General features: G+C 33.5%; 1 protein-coding gene and 1 long non-coding RNA gene across 2 annotated transcripts; both read right to left on the bottom strand.

Annotated features, from left to right (window-relative positions):
* Positions 1 to 1,148: 1,148 nt before the first annotated feature.
* Positions 1,149 to 12,758, bottom strand: LOC108347147 (probable protein S-acyltransferase 23). Its single transcript, XM_017586298.2, has 13 exons — positions 12,361 to 12,758; positions 11,987 to 12,127; positions 11,186 to 11,298; positions 10,698 to 10,777; positions 9,865 to 10,028; positions 6,591 to 6,729; positions 6,381 to 6,480; positions 3,915 to 3,972; positions 3,382 to 3,459; positions 3,136 to 3,234; positions 2,799 to 2,877; positions 2,553 to 2,701; positions 1,149 to 1,814 (listed from the first exon to the last, which is right to left on the bottom strand). Exons 1-13 carry the CDS (start codon positions 12,592 to 12,594, stop codon positions 1,626 to 1,628), a joined length of 1,623 nt encoding a protein of 540 aa, XP_017441787.1. The 5' UTR covers positions 12,595 to 12,758; the 3' UTR covers positions 1,149 to 1,625.
* A 3,769-nt stretch (positions 12,759 to 16,527) lies between these two features.
* LOC128196165 (uncharacterized) lies at positions 16,528 to 19,648 on the bottom strand. Its single transcript, XR_008248369.1, has 2 exons — positions 19,120 to 19,648; positions 16,528 to 16,808 (listed from the first exon to the last, which is right to left on the bottom strand). It is a non-coding gene; the product is annotated as an uncharacterized LOC128196165 (long non-coding RNA).
* Positions 19,649 to 21,569: the final 1,921 nt, after the last annotated feature.

Below are 21,569 nucleotides of genomic sequence, written 5' to 3'. Positions count from 1 at the left end.
ATATTTTAGGTTGTGACAATTGTAATCGTGCTACTTTTATTTAAAAATACATCTTATCCTTTATGCTACAAAGTACTTTATAATTATACTATTATCTTTTAATTTAAATTGAATTAAATGTTACTTTTATATTAATTTGATTCATTAATAATTACAATGAAATAATTTAGACTTAATTTCACATCTTTTCTCCACTATCATCAATTTACAAATTTTACAATATCCTTTCTCACATTTACAATTTTTTTTTAGATTTCGCACATTTTATCAAAATGTTAATTGTGAACAAAATGTTAACGTTTTTCTAAAATATGACTTCAATTTATTACCGATTTTTATAAAACAAACGGTCATTTTGTTATTTATACATTGGTTAAATGTATAAAAAAATCTATAATGGTTAAATGTATAAAAAAATCTATAATGGTAAAATGTGCAAAAATTGAAGAACGTAATGACGATATATGAAGAAAAACACTTAAACAACAAAATTCGTAAGAGTAATGATAATTTAGTGATAAAATGTGAATTGAGTCAATAGTTTTAATTTACAAAATTTAACGATAGCATATAAAAAATATATTTACCATGTACAGTTGGAGGTGTTAAAATACTATTTTATATTAATGTAAGCAAGATAGACAATCCTTCACACCTGAAAGATAAAAAAAAAATGCGTAGCTCAACCTAAATTTAAAGTACCCTAAAACAGATGTGAGCCTAATTTTGGTTATTTGGGTACATCATAGAAATTATTATAATTTTCTATAAGGTAATTGTTTAATTGAATTCTTATATTTTTCAGAAGCAAAACATAGAAAAATTATATAATTTCTTAAACCACTTTTTACTAACTCTTTTGTCTGACATCAATAAATTAGTGGTTTGCCTTTGTTGTTTTCATTCAACCACATTTGAGAAAATTCCTAAGAATATGAATAGCTTTTCCGTTCTGTCGTTTTCATACCAATAAATTAAACCAAAGTGTCCGTTATTAGCACAAAAATAGGTACATCTAATACATGCTTTGTTTGAAAAACACTATGATGTCATACATACATACATTCCCTTTTCAAACATACATTATATATATAGAGAGAGACACACACACACTCACGTATATGAATCACCAAGGGAGAATTTGGTCATAGCAGAGACAACAAGGGATGAAAAACCTTATCAGAAGATCAGTCCCCATCGCCTACCATTAAAATAAATCCCACCAGTCAAAGGAAAGGCTAAATAGTGTTGTTCCAATGCTCAAGACCAGCACTGTCAAAATTCAGTTCCATTTCCACATCTTACACCAACCAATTTTTCATCCATGCCAAAGCATAGTGTTAGTTAAAAGACATTTGTTTCAGTCCTTTAAATGCACTTCCCTCTAAAGTAGTGGATATCCCACCAAACAATAGCACAACTGTCACTTGAGGGAATCAAATAATGTTATCTTCTGATACCCCAAATGAAAAAAAAAATGTTTTATTTCTTTGTGCTCTCTAATAAAATGTACATGTGTCAGTGAATGAACACCCTAGCCGAAAATTACTATCATCTACATATCTACGAATTAAAACTATGTGACAATATAACAAAGGATGCATAGACACGGCATGGCAGAACGTTCAAGTTGCCACCTGCTGTAATCGAGGCCAAGCAATTTCATCATCATTTGTATATCCCAGAGAAAGGAAGTCAGCACAATTCTTCCAACAACCATGGTTATATGGGTTTCTGAATCGCCCATCAGGTCCACGAAGATAATCATAGCGGGAAGAATTTGCTAGTTCATTTGTGGTCACATTTCGAGCAATCTGCATTACAATATACAAACACGAAAAACTTTCCAGTTATCTTAAAGGTGTTAGAGTAACAGAAAGTAAGAAGCTGAATATTAGAGATGTTTGTACACAACAATTATGATATGGAGTATGAGATAAGTTGCTCAACTGAAGGAATGATGAAAACTAATAAGAAAAAATACCATTAGCGTATATCCTTATGCTCTAGTTTGAGGAGTGTTATAATAATAGAACTAAGGAGATGATCCTATATAATCAGAAATATATAGATTATATATGTATTATTAGGAACTTTTTTATTTATTCCCGTATCATATATAATATTAGAGGATATCAAATCTCCTCTATTTATTATATTGATTTCTTTTTCTCAATATAAACAAAGCCCCCATGCTATGTCAAAAACAGACTGTTTCAGCTCAATGTTTCTCTCTTCCCTAGTTTAACAGAAGCAAGGCAGAGAAATATAGTCGTTTCTAGGAGAATTGAGCCTGTGGAGGTTTTTCTTATTATTTGTGGTAAGCTACCAGGTTTGATCAGAAAATATTGTCATTCTAACAAAAGGAGGTTATTTTGCCTTCTTGGAAGATGTTTATTAATATATATTTATAAATAATTCTTCCCAGTAATTTTCCCTAATATATTTGCACATACAGATCTAAATTATTTTTTGTTTCCCAGTAATTTTCCCTAATATATTTGCACATACAGATCTAAATTATTATTTGCGGAGAGGGAATAAGCAATCACCATGGAAGTCTGCGTTATTGTTAATGTTGTAGCTGCAATGAAAACAACTGCGTCCATCACCAAAAACACAACTAAACCTGGATGTTGTACTAACATAAAATGGATCCATGTTTCTCCTGCCAGTAATGTTGGTGTAGATGTCCAAATTCCTGACATAGAAAACAAGTGTTATATATTTCAAGTGAAAATATAAATTATGCAGTTTTAAGTATGTAGAATAGTGCATAAGAGTTCTTCAAGACATACTTTGAACTGCAACGGCAGCAGAAACGGAAGAAGTCAACGTTCCCAGACAGATTAAAATAAAGAAATCCCTTTTGTTCCTCTGCAAGATCCATACCAAGTATGAAAATAAAGCTTGAAGAATATAGACTGAGGAAAAGAAGAAAAACAGCTCTTGATTTGACCAGAAAGTTAAGAAGGACATCTTATTTCCAAATCAAATGTATTGATGAATGAAAGAATCTTGTTGATTTATCACATTGCCATATATTGTTATTAGAACTGAAAATAAAAGAAATTCATCATAAAAATGCACTTTTGATTTCGTGGGTAACAATTCAGATAGCACAAAACCCCCTACCTTCCCAACACAGTTAGATATCCATGGACAATGGTGATCGAACTGTTCCACACATCGCTTACAGGTAGGGCAATGCTTAGATCGTACAGGTCTTATTATCTGATGATACAATTTGAGAAACCCTGATAAGTGATAACTTATTCTGAGAATATAATAAAGTAAAACATAAATGCATGTGAAATGTCAAAATTAGACACTTTAAATGCTACAAAGAAAAAAATATACTACAAAGAATATCATGTAAACCTTGCAGGTAGGGCAAAGTTGAGACCAATTTCCTGTCCAAACAGAGGAACTATTCAGATCAATATTCAATAAAGGATCCTGCAAAATGTAAAACATAAAACTAAGATTTTACAACATAAAGAAAAGTAAATGAGCCTATATTAAAGCAAGGCATGATTCATATTAAACATATAATCATATTTTTCTAGCCAGTGCTCTAGTGAAATCTAAGGGAGTTGCATGAAGTCGAGTGTGTTCCCTCACATGCAACACAATTCAAGTGACACGTACATTGTCTGCTGAAATAAAACCAAGTAATTTCTATGAAACACATGATATCAAAGTTACAATAAATGTAGTATAATAGCAATAGCAATACGCATATGTTTATGTTCCCCACTTACTACCACGACGCCATTAATAAAAAAGGAGGACCCATGAAACGATAGTTTCCATTTATACAATCTGTTTTGCATGTACAAGTCTTTTCCTAAAAACATTCATCACTCAAAAGCAATATTGAATGAAACAAAAGCTACAAATGGACTGCATACCTCAGTATCACTTTGAGTACCCAAGTCTCCCAGCCGTTTTATATAACCAGGATCTTTGCTGCATAAGATTGAAGTAACATTAAATAAAGTAGTGTTGAATGAAATTTTAGAATTGAACTCCAAAATCTTATTTTCTTTTTTGAGAATTCAGTAGTCAGGACACGTTATCATGTTTAATAATACATATATAGCAAACATATATTTTGGTATCATGAATATGGACAGCAAATACAAGATAAAAAAAATAACACAATATATGACAACAAAACTGTAGAAGCATTTCCAAAATTCAGACCCGGTCAAAGTTATAAAAGAATTTATACTATCAATGAACATTTAGCGATTTTGCATTCAATAGAATTTCCATATTCTTATGTTCATTTTTTTCCATACTGACTCCTAATTTCCATCATTTCTTATGTTGCTAACCTGGTTTCAGTCAACATTGTCAAAATCGGTCCTCTCAAGTCATTGGCTCAATTCACTCGTATCAAGTATAGAATAAAATACATGAGTAGCATCACATGCTCACAATGGTGTGTGCTTGTTAGGAATCCGATAATAGGATCCTAATCGTATCTCTCGGTCACTATAAGGCACACTCACTCAACAGAAAGAATCAAATAATGGATATTTTATTCTGTGAAATGAATAAGGAGTAGTGCAAGATAATGCACTAGTAATTTAAGTTATTGAAAGCCAGTTCAAGACACCTCCAGCTGTTGAAGTTGAGTTGAGCGTGAATTCCAATAGGTTCCGAAAAAATAGTTCTCTTCCTTTGTCAACTACAATCAAGTTTATGAACTCTCTAACTCATCCAATTCAGGTGACATTGTTGAACAATGTGGTGGCTCTAATGGTGGATATGCTCGCGATGGTGGTAGTCATGGTGGATATGGAGATCGAGGTGGCAGTAATGGTGGCTGCCATGATGGTTCTCGAAGAGGTTGTACAAGACATTTTTGTGAACTTCCAAAATGAAATTTGCTTCAAGTATCGTCACATTGCCAATATTTGCTTTTATAGAACTAATGCAAATTATCAAGAACCCAAATTGAGATACTAATGCCAACTCAACTACTCCTAGTGTTATGCTTCCTAAGAATTCTTCACAAGGTGCCTCAAACTCTACATGAATCCCTAACTCAGGTGCATATTTCCATGTTACTAGTGAGCCTCAAAATTTACATCAATTAAGTCAATTTGATGGCCTAGACCACATTTTTATTGCAAATGGTCAAGGTTTGCATATTAATGGCTTTGTTTCTCCTCTCTTCTGTCTCCCATTAACTCAAATACTTCGATTAAACTAAACAATTCAAAAAAGGCAAGGTTAGGCTTCAAAAAAGGTGGCCTAAACAGACAAAAGCATTGTCTAGCTCGTTTGACCTGATAGCCCATACAGGCCAAGGTTGGGTTGGCCCACTAATCGGTTGGCACATGTTATAATAATTTTACTTCTATTTTAAGTTGCTTGTTTTAGGTATGTGCCATGTTGCTTTTAGGAAAAGAAAAAACTATTATTTTTCATCTTCCTCACATTGCAAGAGCACACCACACCTCTTTCTTGTTCCCCAATCTACTCCTTCCTCACAACATAGCATCCAGTCCTCCTCTTCTATTTCATCACATTCTTATCGCACCCTCCTCACCATCTTCAAGCCAAGTACCCCTGACTCCGTGCATGATATTTTTGGACTATAAGTTGCGTTTGTATTTATGTAACTGTTTTGTTGTTTGTTGTCTTTCTTGGTTGTTTGGCTTTGAGTTCAACTATTGGAAGTAAACATGTTTATATTCCCACAGCACTTATTGCTCATCACTGAGTACTTTGCTATGTCATCAGATGTCAATAGTCACCCTAAAAATCACTAAATGATGCAAGCCACAAATCAATAGCCTTAAAGGCATTACTCAATGTAACAAAATATTTACCACAGTTAGTTACCACTAGAGGGACGATTGTTATAGAAAGAAGTGAGGGAAACCAACAGAGGTGGGGATATCAAGTATTTTTGGAATTCATTGGAGGAGAATATTTCAGGTCCTTAAGGTATCTACTTCAGTTCATTTCTGTTCATTCTACATCATACAAGAATCAGATTGATCTTACAAGGATTTCAGGAGGGTTCCAATCAATAAACTCATATTTTTTTTCTTACAGTTTGTGATTTCATGGTAAATTGTAATAAGCAGACTGACAAACAGAAATGGTTATTCTACAATTCTTCTTCAGCGACTGTGTTCAACATGACTTGAACACAAGAAAATGAAACACTGGTCAATTTTTGGTCCTAAAGTCTCAGCTGAGTTCCTATAGAATTTTATTGGAGTATTCACAAGATGAGACAGGCATGCATCAGTAGAAGGCATCCAACATGACACAAATACAAAGAAAGTATATGTGTTTATATCAACACATCAAAAACCCAAACAGAAAGAATACATGAAAAGAAGATTACCTACCTACTACACCTATAAAACATAATCAGGGCAGCAGCTTCTAGGGAAAGTGCTGTCCATGCCCAAAGTCCAGCAGTAGCAGTAATCTTTCCAAGGTTAGGAGCTGGCATTAGTGGAAAAGATTCATTGAAGTTGAGTCACCACAAAAAGCTCAAGTAACAATTAATGAGTGCAAAAGTGTGGATGTTGCAAATTGGTGTACAAGTTGAGTACCAGCGATAACTGAGTTGATGAAGAGGATCAGGAGAAAGATCATAATACACAACAAGATGGGAGCATAACCAATATCTGTCACCACCCCACGGCAAAGTTTCCCTTTCCAGTTGTTGCTATGAGCCCGTTGTTGATTTGACTGCAAAAGTGTAACACTAATCAGTTACGAAGCCAATAACAGTATAACTGCATAAACAAAGTGCAACAAGTCACCGGTGGGGGTGCACTTTTAAGAAGTTAAATTTGATGGTTTAAGGTAACAGCATAGTTGCTCTCAAATTAATTTGTCGATTTCAAATATATAAAACATGCTCCCATCGTTCACAAAACTAACTTCAGATGTGTAAAGAAACTCAAAGTGCCACTATGGTTAAATGCTCTGTCAGTCAAGTGTATACACAAAAGTATTAAATAAGAAAAAAGAAAAAGGAATCATAGAACTTACAACCAAAAGAAAAAGGAACAAAAAATATAGAAGTCAACAAAATTGAGAATGCAGAAAGAGGGGTTCAAAACTTCAAATGTTGACATAAATGAGAGATAAATGCTGTCACATGAAGAGAAAAGAGATTTGGGGGCTTAAAGAAACACCAGATTGGGCTTTTGCTCATCTAGGCTCAACTCGCAAAGTTGTGGGTCTGCAACTCAAAAAGGGGTAAAAGCAACAAAAACCTTTTTTCTAAACCAGGTTGCAAAAGTCCAACATGGAACTTCCTGCCCAAATTAGCCGGGGAGGGCCGATCCCACATGTTTATCAGTTTTCTGGATGATCCCAATCTTATCCTACTAGGCAGCAATGTTGTTAACTTAAGATACAACTTGGGATGGGGATGAAAACATGTAACCAAGATGGTAAGATCTTACGTTAATTATATACATATGTAACATATATGCATAAAGAAACAACAAATATAAAAACAATAACCTCTTCTAAATTACAACATTAAGCAAACTTAAATCTGAAATTCATATTCATATAAAGTGGATTTTAAGCCTAACTCACCTATACTATAATTTGATCATATCTTTAGTTGATGTAGAATTTCTAACACACACTCGATCAACATCTCAAGCATGGGAATAGATATTTATGGATTGTCCAATAATGGCCCAATAAAGTAGAATAGGTTCTAATAGCATCTTAGAAAGTGGACTTTAAAACTATCTCAACCTACTTATACGCTATAATTTGATAATATCTTTAGTCGATATGGAATCTCCAACAGTAACCGCAGTAATATACATTCAGCAATAACTATAGTATATTATAATGATCATTAATAATAAAAGATAAAGAGAAACACTTAGGACCATTTTAAATGTCATAGTCTGATTCCAAGAATAATTATAATTATATATGATATGCTTAGGCCCATTTGTAACAAAATAAATACAGTTATCTCCAGTCCGAAAAAGGTAAATCAGAGAAGAGATAAGAGGACAGATGAACAGAAAAAGCAATTTGATTCAAAAACCAGCATAGGGAGAAACAAATCAGAGAAGCATGAGAAACAGTGGCAAAGTCTCACTTTATACAACTTTAGTTTGCAAAACAAAGTTTGCAAACAGAGGCCCAATCAGCAGTGGCCTAGGGCCTAGGCAGCAATAGCAGTGCAGGGTGAAGCTCCAACACACCAACTAAAGGAGAAGAAGCCTGCCAACAATAAGGGCAGGTCGGAAAGGAAATGGATGTGAAACAAAACTGGAATGAACTGATTTTAGGGTTTTCAAAATGGGTGTTTTGGCCCAGCTTCTAACTTGCTGGAGATCAATGATCCATGATTGCACATTGAAAATTGCAATCGTACTTGTGAACAATATAAGCAACAATTAGGCAAACAGAGGATGGGTGGCACATAGGATTACATGATTTCATAAGTGAAGTGTGACTTTATCCTGCTTGGACTCAAGCGTGGAATAGGAGAAGCAGCAGAAATCATACACAGGATTGGGCATTAACATTACCATTACTTCTACATGACTTACAAGTCTATAAGACTACTAAATGCATACTTTCAATATAACTTACAAAACATTCTTTTTTTAAGATTCAAAAGAACCTGAATATTAAAAAATAACTAGCACCCTGATCGGTATAGTGATTTGACTTAATGCTCATTGAATTAGTTGTATAAGCACTCGTGTATATTAAGAGGAAATCTGGATATATTGTTTTCATAAGCTGTCCTAGAATGCATATTAAAATAAGTTGTATCAGCATATCATAATCTATTTTCACAACTATTTAGATTTTGAATAGAGATATGACAATATAATCCTTACTTAGAAGGCTTAAGCCGTCTTCACTTACAATCCCAATTCTGTATACTTGAGACAGGCCCCAAAGTCCAAATAGTAAAATGAGATTAGAGTCTATCCTAGATTCATTATTGAGTCCTGCACATTTGTACATGCTCTAGATGTCTATTCCTACACATGCAGGGGTATTGTCATTGGGTAACCCACATTTGTCCATGATCTGGATGTCTAGTCTCAGGCATGTGGGGGTGTCATCCCAAAATCTATATCGACTAAAATATAGCCTCTACTAGTCCTTCATAGGCTAGGATGTCCTCGGCTTACCAGCTTTGTAGAATTAATCCTGAGCCCAAATTCTAAGAATAAGTCCTCTCAAATACTTATGCAAGCACTTATTAAAAGATAAATCCAAATAAATTACAAATAAACTCTAACAAAGGCACCCTAAATATTAAAACCACCTAATATCTAATAATTAGTAGGTGAGCTTTTAACAAAAAAAATGTCTCAACAATACTTAGTTGGAAAGTAATTCAATATTACCATAAATATTAGAGATTGTTATTCATGTTTAAACAATTATCACATTCTTTGTACATTAAACTATTCAAAATTTTGGATGTTACCTTCATGTAAAATAACCTCTTCTTTTTTCCCTTGATTGCTTTTCCATGTTTTAGAAAACACAGAAAATATTCTGAACAATTAATGGTGTCACTTGAGTTTAAAAAAACATAAAACAGGTTTGTTAATTAACTACAAAAAGCTATTCCAGTATTTTTACACAACAGCTTAAGAATTTGGAACAGTTGGCTAATGAAATGGTATTGAAGTCATCATCAGCATGCTATCTAGTTTTCCCCTAATTAATTTTAAAATAAAACTGTTAATTGCAGCACTTTCAAGCACCTAGCAAAACTAAATTTGAAAATGCTTATTAATTACTACAAGTCCCATCAAGAATGTTAGTAACATATTAGACAACCAACAGCCTCATTAATATAATGTTACGTACAAGGAAAGGAGCGACATGTCGATGACCTTTATCATATGCAAGTTGTACAGGGGTGTGTCCAGCATTGTCCTTCACCATCAATTCTTCCTTTGTGCCTGCATGTACAAGCACAGCGCACGCCTCTGCATGTCCTCTTAATGCAGCCCAGTGCAACGGTGTACAGCCTAAAACCAGTTTTATTGAGTATCATCACGAAAAAGAAAAAGATCAACACAACTATAACAAAATGAAAAAATCAACCTGTTAAGAAAGTATTACCAAAAAGATTTAATCTATTGTAATAATGAAAAATAGTAGTCAACTTCTATGACTTATTTGTCAAATGTCAAACAAAGTCTAAGATATCAACAAAAAAACTAAAATATATACCCCAAACAAAGTCTTGAAACTATAGGCGGGTCTCAAGCCTCTTAGATTTCAAATAGACTAGTCCAGCATCCAAACCCAATGAAACAGTAACATCAAGACCATGAAATCATTGTGTACATTGTATGCATAGTAATACATAATAATAATAATAATAATAATAATAATAATAATAATTAAAGCTTTTTCAATCTAATATAGTATTATTCATGAATCATGCAAACTTGTTTAGTACTCATTACCAAAAACATAATCACATATAACATGCAGTGCCCACCTAAGTGATGGCTAATCACAGCATATTATAGATTGACTTCAAGTATGTTTATGCTTATTATGAGAGTCTATGTTGAACTGTTTTTGAGCATACTTAAAACTAGAGAGACGAGATACCCCATGGTATAAGGAATACATAATTGGAGAACTTATAAAAATTGTATAGGAAATTAAGTTCTGACTAGCCCTACCATCTTTATCTTGTCTTCCTTGGCATGCATCTCTAAATAGAAGCAATCTGATTGTGTCAGCAAATCCCTTATATGCGGCCCTGGACAAGAGAATTAAGAAGTAAAAAAAAAAACGAAGGAAAAAACTCAACTTCTTCGATGGATTTGCTGAATATGCAACCATAATTATTAGAAAAAATCAAATCATTTAGGGTGAGCTTCAACAAATTTGACACAACACATTACATACCTAAGGTACTTCAAAACTCTTCAAAGTGCAAGGAAACATTTCATAGGTCAAAATACTCCATAAAAATAATTAGTTTACAGGAAAATATACAGTTTATCCCAAAGCATAATCTGTGCATTATGTAGAATTTAACCAATTTTATGAGTGCATTAAAAGCAAAAGAAAGATGCAAATTTTGGACCATGACATTGACGACCAAGTCATTGTCAAAATACGGTTTCTTCATTGTACATAGCAATCAAAAAGCTTCAAGGCGTACCAGTGAAGAGGACTCCTTCCATCATTATCAGGCACATCAAAATCGGTATGGTACTTTACTACAATGTGATTTAAGAAAGATGTCTGACCATATTGTGCAGCAACATGAACTGCCTGCAGAAACCATTTAATGATGAAAATAGTGCAACAGTAGAAACATTTAAACAGGTAGTAGGCAGAATAAGTCCAGGGTTTTCCTTATACAGGAAGAGGTGCCAATTAATCTCACACAGTAACCCATGGGCTTACCTATTATGTACCGGTCTACCAATAGAGTTTATGGACAGCAATTATTAGACGATAATTAAAATATAGATAGCTTTTAGTAATCATTAAAAGCAACTTTTTAATAATTGATTTTATTCTTATTGGCAAAATATAAGTCACAATTTCATAGACTAAACTCGGCTTTATTTTCTTTACCTAAACATATATTGTTTAATAACTAAAACACCAAAGCTTATGTTTTAAAAAAAATTATAAATTCAATCAATTAATTGGGTGAAATACTGATACTTAGAAATTCGAATATGAAATAATAAAGTATAAAATTCTTTATAGAGTTGCTATTCAGTCCTTTAGATTTGGATATGGAAAGTTAACATTAGAATACAGAGACCGAGAGTTGAAAAAAGGTCAATAATTCAAATTAGGAGATGAATTTGGATGCAATAATTTAAAATGTTAAAATACCCAATCCACGCCTCCCAGATTACTGAAAACATGTAAATTCTGCTGAAACTATTCATTGATACAAATATTGACAACTATGCAAGAGTACACCACCAAGGGAAGACAATACCCGGTATCCATTTATGTCAGCAGCTCCAATCTGAGCACCATTCTCCACAAGCACATCAGCAGCCGCAGTTGAACCACGAACTGCTGCCCAATGCAATGCTGTTTGTTGCATGCTGTCTTTAGCATTCACATCCGCTCCATGCTTCATAACAAGTACAGTTCAAATTAAAACACGCTCAACTGAAATCACTTCATAAACTAACTTCACTGAGTGTTCTGAAAACTATTAATTTCTTGAACGACACATAACCACTCTAAGAAGAAAAATCGAAACTTGCTGCATATGAAGCCGAAACCAACTTAAATTCAGAAAGTAAAAAAGAAACGCCCAATTTTCCATTCAAATAAAATAAGGGGAATACTATCGAATGGTACCTGAATGAGATAGTGCGCAATGTCATGAAAGTTGTTAAGCGAGGCCCATTGAAGAGCGTAATAGCCACTAACATCGGGAACCGAGACGGAGGCACCGTGTTGTTCGACGAAGGTTCTCAGTTTGTTGAAGTCGCCGTGAGCAGAGGCGGTGAAGACGTCGAGGATAAGAGGCTGATCATTGGGTTTGGAGACCGACGATGATGATGATACCACCTCGATCTCCGAGGAAGCCATGGATAGGGTGAAGGAAATTGACTGTTAGGGTTGGAAAAGGTGAAGAATAAATGGGTTAATAGGTTGTAATTGAGAAAGAGAGAACGAATGAATTCGTGTTCCTCCCTCCCTCTCTTCGTCTTTTTCTTCTATTTCCTGATTCTTCAACATTAACAATAGTCCCTTACTATACACGACAACAAAAGAAGATGTCTCTTTCTCGTTTATTTTTATTTTTAAAATTATAATACATAAGTATTAACTTTTTAAAGGCTAAAATATTATTTTTGTGCTTTCTTTCTACTATTTCATTTTGATCTTTTTTATTTTAAAATTCTTAATTTGGACTTTACTTCACAACATTATACCGTCTATGCTATCCTCGGTCGCTCTAATAATATACTCATTTATTAGTTTTTTTCCTACAAAGTATTTTAGTCTTTTGGGTTTCTCAAATATCAAATTTTTATATTGCACTATCTCCCTAAAAAGTATTTAAGTCTTTTTGGTTTCTCAAATATCAAATTTTTATATTTCACTATCTCCTATATAATATTTTTGTTAGTTTTTTTCTTATGTGATTAATGGATTGTCATATAGGTTTCATGTGATTACAGTTATACTTCTTTATAACTTCAATCATTTAATTAAGTTTTCATGTGATTACGGTTATACAATTATACACTGTATATAATTCTTTGTACACTCCATGGCCATAGGCTTTGGTTGGACTTAATTTACTTTAGTAAAGTTGGAAGCTTTATTTACGAACAAGTTTATGTGGAAATTGTTTTTGTTTTTTTATCTTTTAAGTTTTGATTTGGTACAAAGACTTGGTTATTATTGGGATCCATCTTCCTATCAGTGTTATTTTATTCAGGTTTTTGAAGGTAGGGGTGACAAAAAGAAATAAATCTTATGGACTAGTTCGACAATCCAACCAAAAAGAATGGATTGCAATGACTTCTTTAAGGGTGTTGCCCCCTCCACCACCACCTTTGCTCCTTCCACCTCCCCAACTTTCAATAAAAAAATTTAATTATAAAGTTAACCTCTTTTACTTTTTAATCCTATTTATTACTGAAACCCTGAATTTTTATTCATACTCACTCACTTATTTTCAGTGCACAGACTCATCCCCTTGCAAGTCTCAATTTCTTTTCCCATCTTAAATTTCTCTCTTTTCTCTCAGATATGTTCTCATCCCCTCCAACTCTCAAATTTGTTCTCACCCCCTCCAACTCTCACATCCGTTATTTCTTTTCCATATCCGTTCGTTTGTTTCCTTTCTCCATTTCCCTTTGGGTTTCATGGTGCGGCGGTGAGGGGGTGTTTGCGGTGGTCATTCGGCGGTGCAGCAGTACGGCGGTGTGTGCGGTGGTCAGTGGTGCTTTGCGACTTGGGTTTAGTTTGTTCTTTGCTTCATTTGCATGATAGAATATAAATTTTTTTGTATATGTATTCAATATACTGTCTTTGTTGTGGTTGGTTCTGCTGGGTTTTCTCTGTGTGCTTTGTGATTTCTGAAACATTGTCTCTTAGACCCTTCAAAATTTTGGATACATGTTGCGCGGTGGGAGTGCACGAGTTCAATGACTCAGCGAGTTTGATGAGGTAAATGTACCTGGAGCTCGACGATTTGGTTCGGATGTGTTTGGCTCGAGGGCTGTTGGGATTAACCCAAACGCGTCTTTTGGATAAAGACGAGGATTTTGTATCTAGGTCGCGAGAAACAGCTTCTTGGTGTGGCGCGTGGTTGTTAGGGTGGTGGAGAAAGGCTTTGAAGAGAAGCGTGAAGCGTTCGTAGGTGACATTTGAAAATAGAAAACTGTGCAGAGAAAATGAAGAAGAAGAAGAGAATGAAGAGGGAAAAGATTGATGATTATGGAAAAGAAAAGAGTGAGAGATGCAAAAATGTGAAGTCATTCTTCTTGGTTATTCAGATACAGAGAAGTGTTTACACGAATGTCATGGCCTGTCAACAATGGATGTATCTTTTGCGCGCTTGGAGAGTTAGCAGGGATGAGAATCAAATATATTACTGTGGATATGAGCATCCGTCAGCGGATGTCAACATTTGTTTAAGGTAAAACGGATGTCGACATCTATTTCACCTTTAAACGGATGTTGACATCCGCTGACGGATGCTCATATCCGTTTAAGGGTTTCCACGTTAATTTAGGGTTGATTACGTAACTTGACGTAGTGCACCTTCATCCCTTTGAATTCAAGCACCACCAAGACTGAACTTTGGCACCGCTGGAACAATTCCTTCCACCACCACTTGCAACTCTCACTCACCAGACTCTCACACCACAATGAAAGAAAGAGAGGAGAAAGAATTCACACAATGAAACAGTAACAATGAAAGCACGAAGTAGGACGTAAAAGAGGATGAAGAGGTTGTGTGCCCGTGCATGCGCGTAGAGGATTGCAGTGTGTAGAAATTATAAAATATTAACCCTAAAAGTAATATTTTACTCAAGGATAAAATAGGAATATAGAGATGAAGTGAGGGGTAAAAGAAGAAGGGGGAGGTGGAGGAAGCAAGGGGTGGTGGTGGAGGGAACAACACTCCTTCTTTAATTCGAGAGTTTGGCACAAGTCGTATATTCAATCTGATATCGTTAAAAAACTAAATATAAGGAACTCATCATCACCATGCTTGGAAGGTCAATATGAAAGCTTGACATCATTATAAAAAAAAGAACTCGTCCAATCTAGTATAGCAAGTTAGTCTGCCTAACCCAGCAGTTATATTTGAATCTACTTTCAGCATTTGTTTAAGGATTTTGAATATGTATATAAGTGGTCTGTTAAAAAAAATGTTAAAGGAATTGTATATATGTTTTTGTAATTGTATATATATATTTTTGTGTTGAATGAATAGGTGATGAATAAATATGAATTTTCTTTTAAGTAAAAAGTTATTTTTTTCTTTTTAAAAATGTATGCTTTTTATTTAGTAAATATGTCATATATTAGGTTTAAGTTTGATTGTATATCACGTTTAGAATCCATTTAGTAATAGGTTTGTGAATTAAGAAATGTATTACAGGTCTATTTTTTACGAGTAAAATAATATTTAAAAAAATTATGCCATTAGGGAAATAATATTATTATAAAAAGTTCTAATTAATTAAATTGTAATTTTAAATTTCTATTTGCCATTATGCGAAAATAATATTTATTACAAAAGGAGTGTTATTGACAAGAATTATTATCATACTTAGTGCAGAGCACGCTAGACAATCTCATGACATTATTCAAATGGGATTTCAAGCATTCATTTTTGTTTAATTTTGATTATTACTTTTTTTAATCAAAACTTATCTAGTTTTTTAATTGATGATTGTAAAATGTTTTTTCAATTGATTTCAACTCCGATTATTTTCGATTGATGTCAATCACATATTTAAGTTGACATGAATTCAAGCTATTTTATGACATTGCTAATTTGAATTTTCTTTTGATGACTTTATGATTGATGTCAATTGAAAAATCCTTCAAATAACATTGGTGAAATAAATGTCATTAATATTACAAAATGTTTGCTTTAATATTAAAAAAATCATAATTATTATAAAGAATAACATCATATTATTGATAAAAAAAATCTAATAACCATAAATATCTACATAATGATAACTACGACAAATTTCAATTAAAAAAAATATCGTTCAGATTTATAAAAAAAAGAATTTACAAGCTAAGAAAACTTCAACTAATAATAGTGCTCCACAAAACAAATTCTTCCAATATAAATAGAAAAAAATAAATTCGATTAATATCAATAAAAAAAACCTGATTTTTATCAACCAAAAAATAGTGCTTCCAAAATTAATCAATAGAATCCTAATTAATATTAATGAAGAATTTTTTTTATTGTCCAAATAATACTAACTTTATTTGATATTAATTGAATAATATTCTTATTGTAACATCTCAAAAATATAGCATAATACTATATCATAGATTATCATTATAGTTATCCAAAAATAATCATAAAACTAAAAACACTTTACAGAGTACCACAAGTTTGATACAAAATATAGACATAAACCGAACAGTTATACAACACCCTGTATAAACCGATTGGTTTACAAAAGATAATCTAAGTCTATTGACCGATCGGTCCAATCTAAAACTATATACAACTGATGACCGAGCGGTCCTAACCTACGCAGCAGGATCCTTGCCTCCCAATGTTTGCTCCACCGAACACTCATCGCCTTCTGCTCACATGCACATGATGATCATTGCAAAAAAAAGGTAACCGGACGAACAATACAAGACAAAACAAGAAAGTAGGGTAAGCTAATGTTATTTAATTATAAAACACATTTAAATATTTCATACAAGTTCAAACAATGTGATACTGAACGTTACCTCGTGCCAACATCGAATACAAGCAATCATATACAAAATAAACATCATAATTCATATATAGACCAAACACTATTACTTGACCATCCGGATTGTATGAATATGTAGCTACAGTCGTCCTTGCACTTGTGGTAGTGTAACAACTGATATCAATCAAGCTACTACCCAAGGTTAATCCCATAATACCTTCCTCGGCATCCTGAGGTGGTAGGACCTCCTGTTATTCTCACAAATGAAATCTCTCTCTCTCTCTATGTGAGAATGATACTCAGAATTTCAGGATGAACGCCAGCTTAACATATCCATATTCGTACTTTACAATTCAATAACCATCTACGAGACATTCCGCCTTGGAATTCTCTTCCACGGTATTTGAACATCAAAATTCTCATATTTAACATAAACAGTCATTCATCAGTTATATTTTCATTCATAAAACAAAGAGTAAACCTGTAAGCGTTGGAAACCGAACATCTTCACACTACCCAATCGAGAGGACCGAACACTATAGAAAACCACCTACTAGGAACTTAGCCTAAACCCAAAAGAGCTTAAACCGAACACTCATAACTCAAATCGAACTCTTAAAATCTTAGACCGAATGCTTATACTAGACCGAGTACTTAGAGCGTACTAGATACTCTATCCAGACCAAACACTAGTTTAATATCGAAAAAATGTGATTAAACCGAACGGTCATAAATAGATAACACCTCTAATAGACCAAACCCAATTAATGACTGAGTACGAGACACAGCCGAACGATCAACATTAACCGTTCGGTGTTATGCATAATATTTGCCAAACTTCTGAAAAATTCTGAATAACACTTCTTAGACCAAAACCAGATATTTTTCTTAATTTCTAAAGTTCCAAACTTGATTCCTAAGTTATTTTAAACATATTCCACCGAACCTATTTCATACTGACTCCAACTCACATTTTCACATACTCTCTTTCCCAAATCAGAAATGACCGAACGTTCTACAACAGGAAATTCCAACCAGTTCACAGGTCTCGGTCAAACTCAAAATTTGAATACAATTCAATCAAACATACCATTGTTCACACATGCAAGCGTTCAAACATAAATTAAACACATAAAAACATAATTAAATTACTAGCTTCCCTTACCTCGAATAAACCAGACACTTCTTAAGCTTCCACCGTTTGGACTAACCAACAAATAACTTCTAAGGCAAGCTACTAATTACAACCGATCAAAATTTCGATTGATCCAACCAGTTCCATACACCTCAATTCCACTTTTCTCTGCTGACACTTATTAACATAAGTGAAAGTAACATTACTCGACATAAATTGAAAAAAAAACATGTCTAACATTAAACAAAAAACAAAGTTATTGTTAATTGAAAAAATATTAAATATTATTCATTAAAAATATTAAATAATATTCATTGAAAGAATATTAAATAATATACAATTCTCATAAAAAGAACTCTATCAAAAAAAGAAGCAGAAAATCCCCTTGAATTCAAGGACTATAGATCATAAAATTAAGGATCACTTTATAATTTCAAGTCACAAGGATCCTGGAACTTAGATTACAACTACAACTTAAACATGAACACAACGAACGACATTCTCGATTGTGGATGACAAAACAAAATTCTGGTTTAGTCTATAATACCATCTTCACAGATGCAGTTTAATGCAAAAAATAAAAAAAGAATCACGCAAACTTCGAATTCATCAACTATTACCAATCTTTTCCACGTTCAAATATGAAACTGTGAAGAAAATCATTTTGCCCGCACTGTACAAATAACAGAGGCAGCAGAATTCTAGTTCCTGCTTAATAAATTTCAAGTCGAACAACAGAAGGAATCAGATTCAGCAAACAAGAAGAACACAAACAAACTTTAGTTAAAAAAAATTAAAATGGGTCTGAAAAGGTATCCCAGGTATTGTTTTTAACGAAGAATAAGGTAGTTTAGTTTTGTGCAAGCAATTGAACCAAGAAGAAGAGCTTATGACAGATAGATGTATGTACATGTTGCTGTTTCTGTGAATAAAGGGTACTTACAAGCTGATACGAATTTACATGAAATGAAACAAGGAAAGAGAAAAGAGCAACGGAAGCAATAAAAGTTTAAGGAATAGGACTAGCAGCTACAGAGTTGAAGGGCTTCTTCGAACCTCTTTTCTACAGCAGAAGGATGAAACATGCAATACTTTTGAGTTTGAATGATGTTTTTCTCTGATCCTGGTTGGGCTAAAGGGTTGTGTTTGACAACCCATTTGAGTACAGAGTCTTTCAACGTAGAAAAAGTTGTGGTTGTGAGAGATGACGATGATGATGATGGGGCATGTGGGTTGCCATTGTGGGAGAGCATGAGCATTGCAGCAGTAGGTGCCATAGATTTAGATAAAAGTGAAACAGTTAAATTTGAAATGAAGCCTAATTGGGTTAAAGTTGTGAACTTGGTATTTATTTATAGAGTGATTGGTGAGAGGATCTGTGGGCGAATCTTATCGTTTAGGAAAGGGTGCAAATGCTGGGGGTTTAAAACCATGGAAGATCAAAACCATTGACTGGTTTTGGAAACTTTCCCATTGAAAGAATGCAAAAGAAACAGGAACAGAGGAAGCTATGTAAAAACCCTTATCAGTATCCACCAATAACAATAATTCCCATTGTTTATATATGTAGTAATTCAAGGTTCACTTTCAGAACTGGATTCCAAAAAAGCTAAATTTAAATCTGGATGGAGGCTGGCCAACCAGGTACGGTTTATATATATTTTTTTCTTATTTCGTTTAAATAAAAGGAAAAAAAAAGAAAAACTAGAAAACGTAAAATAGAAACAAAAAATTTAGAAAGAGATAATTTAAAATATAAAGTTTAAAATATTAATGGAATATATGTGTGTATGCATCTGAAGCGTGTGTATTGTGTGTGTGCGTGTGTAGTGTGTATGCGTGTTGTTAGAAATAGATAAAAAACAATGAAGAAAGAGTGATCACATCATATATGCAAGTCATAATTATGTAAACATAAAAGATATTACTGAATTATAATTATGCGTACAGTTGTCCAAAATCTAAATTGATCATAAATTGTTTAGATACTTAGACAATTAAAAATAAAGCAAGAAAATAACTGAAAACATAAAAGTCTCACGACATAGAAACTAACACCACAAGATGCTAAAAACATAGAAATGAAAACATATAAACTAATCAAAATCTTATGTTTCCCCTTTTCTCTTTTTAGTCCTCTTTTTATTCTACATCTTCCTCTATCTCTTCATCTTTACCAAGGTCTTGATTTCTCATTTGCATTTAGAGAACAATAATCTCCTAGTTCAAAGTGTCAAATATGGTCAAATAAGTTGAATGATTAGCAATCAAAATCTGCAACTGCTTCAACATGTGTTTCTCAAAATTGTTCTTTGGGTAGACAATAGGGGCAATAGTAGACATGTTCACATTGAGAGGGTCTACATCTTCTCCTTCATCGGCCTGGTGTTCATCCTTAAAAGCCCAGCCAATTTCACTCTTCCTCAGGCCCATATGGTGTAACGTTGATTTAGCAATCATGTTTGACCTATTGTATCCCTTGTCACCTTATCCACCATATCAACAATGACATTCAAAGACTTTTGATAGAAACACGACATAGGACAGGCTAGCCATTAGAAGTTGAGTTACCTTGATCATATTATCACCAACAACATATGTCTAATTGTGAATTTTCGCTTTCAAGGCATGAATCAAACAAATGTCTTCATTGATAAGTTGAGCATGATTGCTCCCCCTGGGGAGAATAATCCATGCCAATACGAATGCACGCAGTCTATCATCTCTCTTCATACCCTCAACACGATTTAATGTGTAATCACAAGGCTCATCAAGATATATGAGGCAAGCCTTGTAGATAACAAGTTTGTTTAACCCAAGAATACCAAGGTGGGACCAATCACCTTAATAAGGTTAGGATACCAATCACCTGTCATTTGTACAAATGTAGTCAATCCCTGATATGCTAGCTAGTCTTGGAATACAAATCCTTCATTGCGAAAATAGTTGAGATCGAGATACTTGTGAGGCACGATGTTGTGGATCCTCAAAAAACAAATGAAGTTTGTTTGGGCCTCCTCATCATTTATCCATCCTTTTGGATCAGTAGACCTCATTTTCTTTGCAACTCTTTTCATTCTCTTTGGACGTGAGGATCAAGCCATTTGAGTTTGAACAAATAAACATGGATTAGGGTTTGAGAAATTGGAAAAGAGGGGTAGAAACTAATACCAAAGAAACTGATTTCTAGGGTTTTCGTTTGAGAATGGAAGTTATGAGAAGGAGGAAACTGATTTTAGAGGTTGAAGGGAGTTGCCAATTTTGAAGATTTAGGAGAAAAATTCCCTTGATTCTTAGGGTTTGGTAAACTAGAATGGGAGTAGCAAGGATCGATTAAATTGTCTACTTAATGGATTAAGGTGCAAAGTGAACCCTAGTGGCATAATGTTTCAGAGAAATTGATATTGTTTTAACCAATTAAAGTTTTAATCTAATTGATTAAAACAAAAAGAATACCTTAATCGATTAAGATTTTACTCTAATAGATTAAAACAGAAAGAAACCCT

This window comes from Vigna angularis, chromosome 1, assembly GCF_016808095.1.
Source record: "Vigna angularis cultivar LongXiaoDou No.4 chromosome 1, ASM1680809v1, whole genome shotgun sequence".
Taxonomy (NCBI): Eukaryota; Viridiplantae; Streptophyta; class Magnoliopsida; order Fabales; family Fabaceae; genus Vigna; species Vigna angularis.
Note: the sequence above shows the minus strand (reverse complement) of the source record. Positions and strands in the feature narration are given on the sequence as shown.

What these genes read in the sequence shown, in the direction of transcription:
- LOC108347147 (XM_017586298.2), bottom strand. Translation starts at nt 12,594, where the DNA reads ATGGCTTCCTCGGAGATCGAGGTGGTATCATCATCATCGTCGGTCTCC. An exon ending in GTACTCAAAGTGATACTGAG is followed by an intron (nt 3,460 to 3,914) that starts GTATGCAGTCCA and finishes TACATTTTGCAG; the next exon opens with GATCCTTTATTGAATATTGA. An exon ending in CAATAACGCAGACTTCCATG is followed by an intron (nt 1,815 to 2,552) that starts GTGATTGCTTAT and finishes ATTGTAATGCAG; the next exon opens with ATTGCTCGAAATGTGACCAC.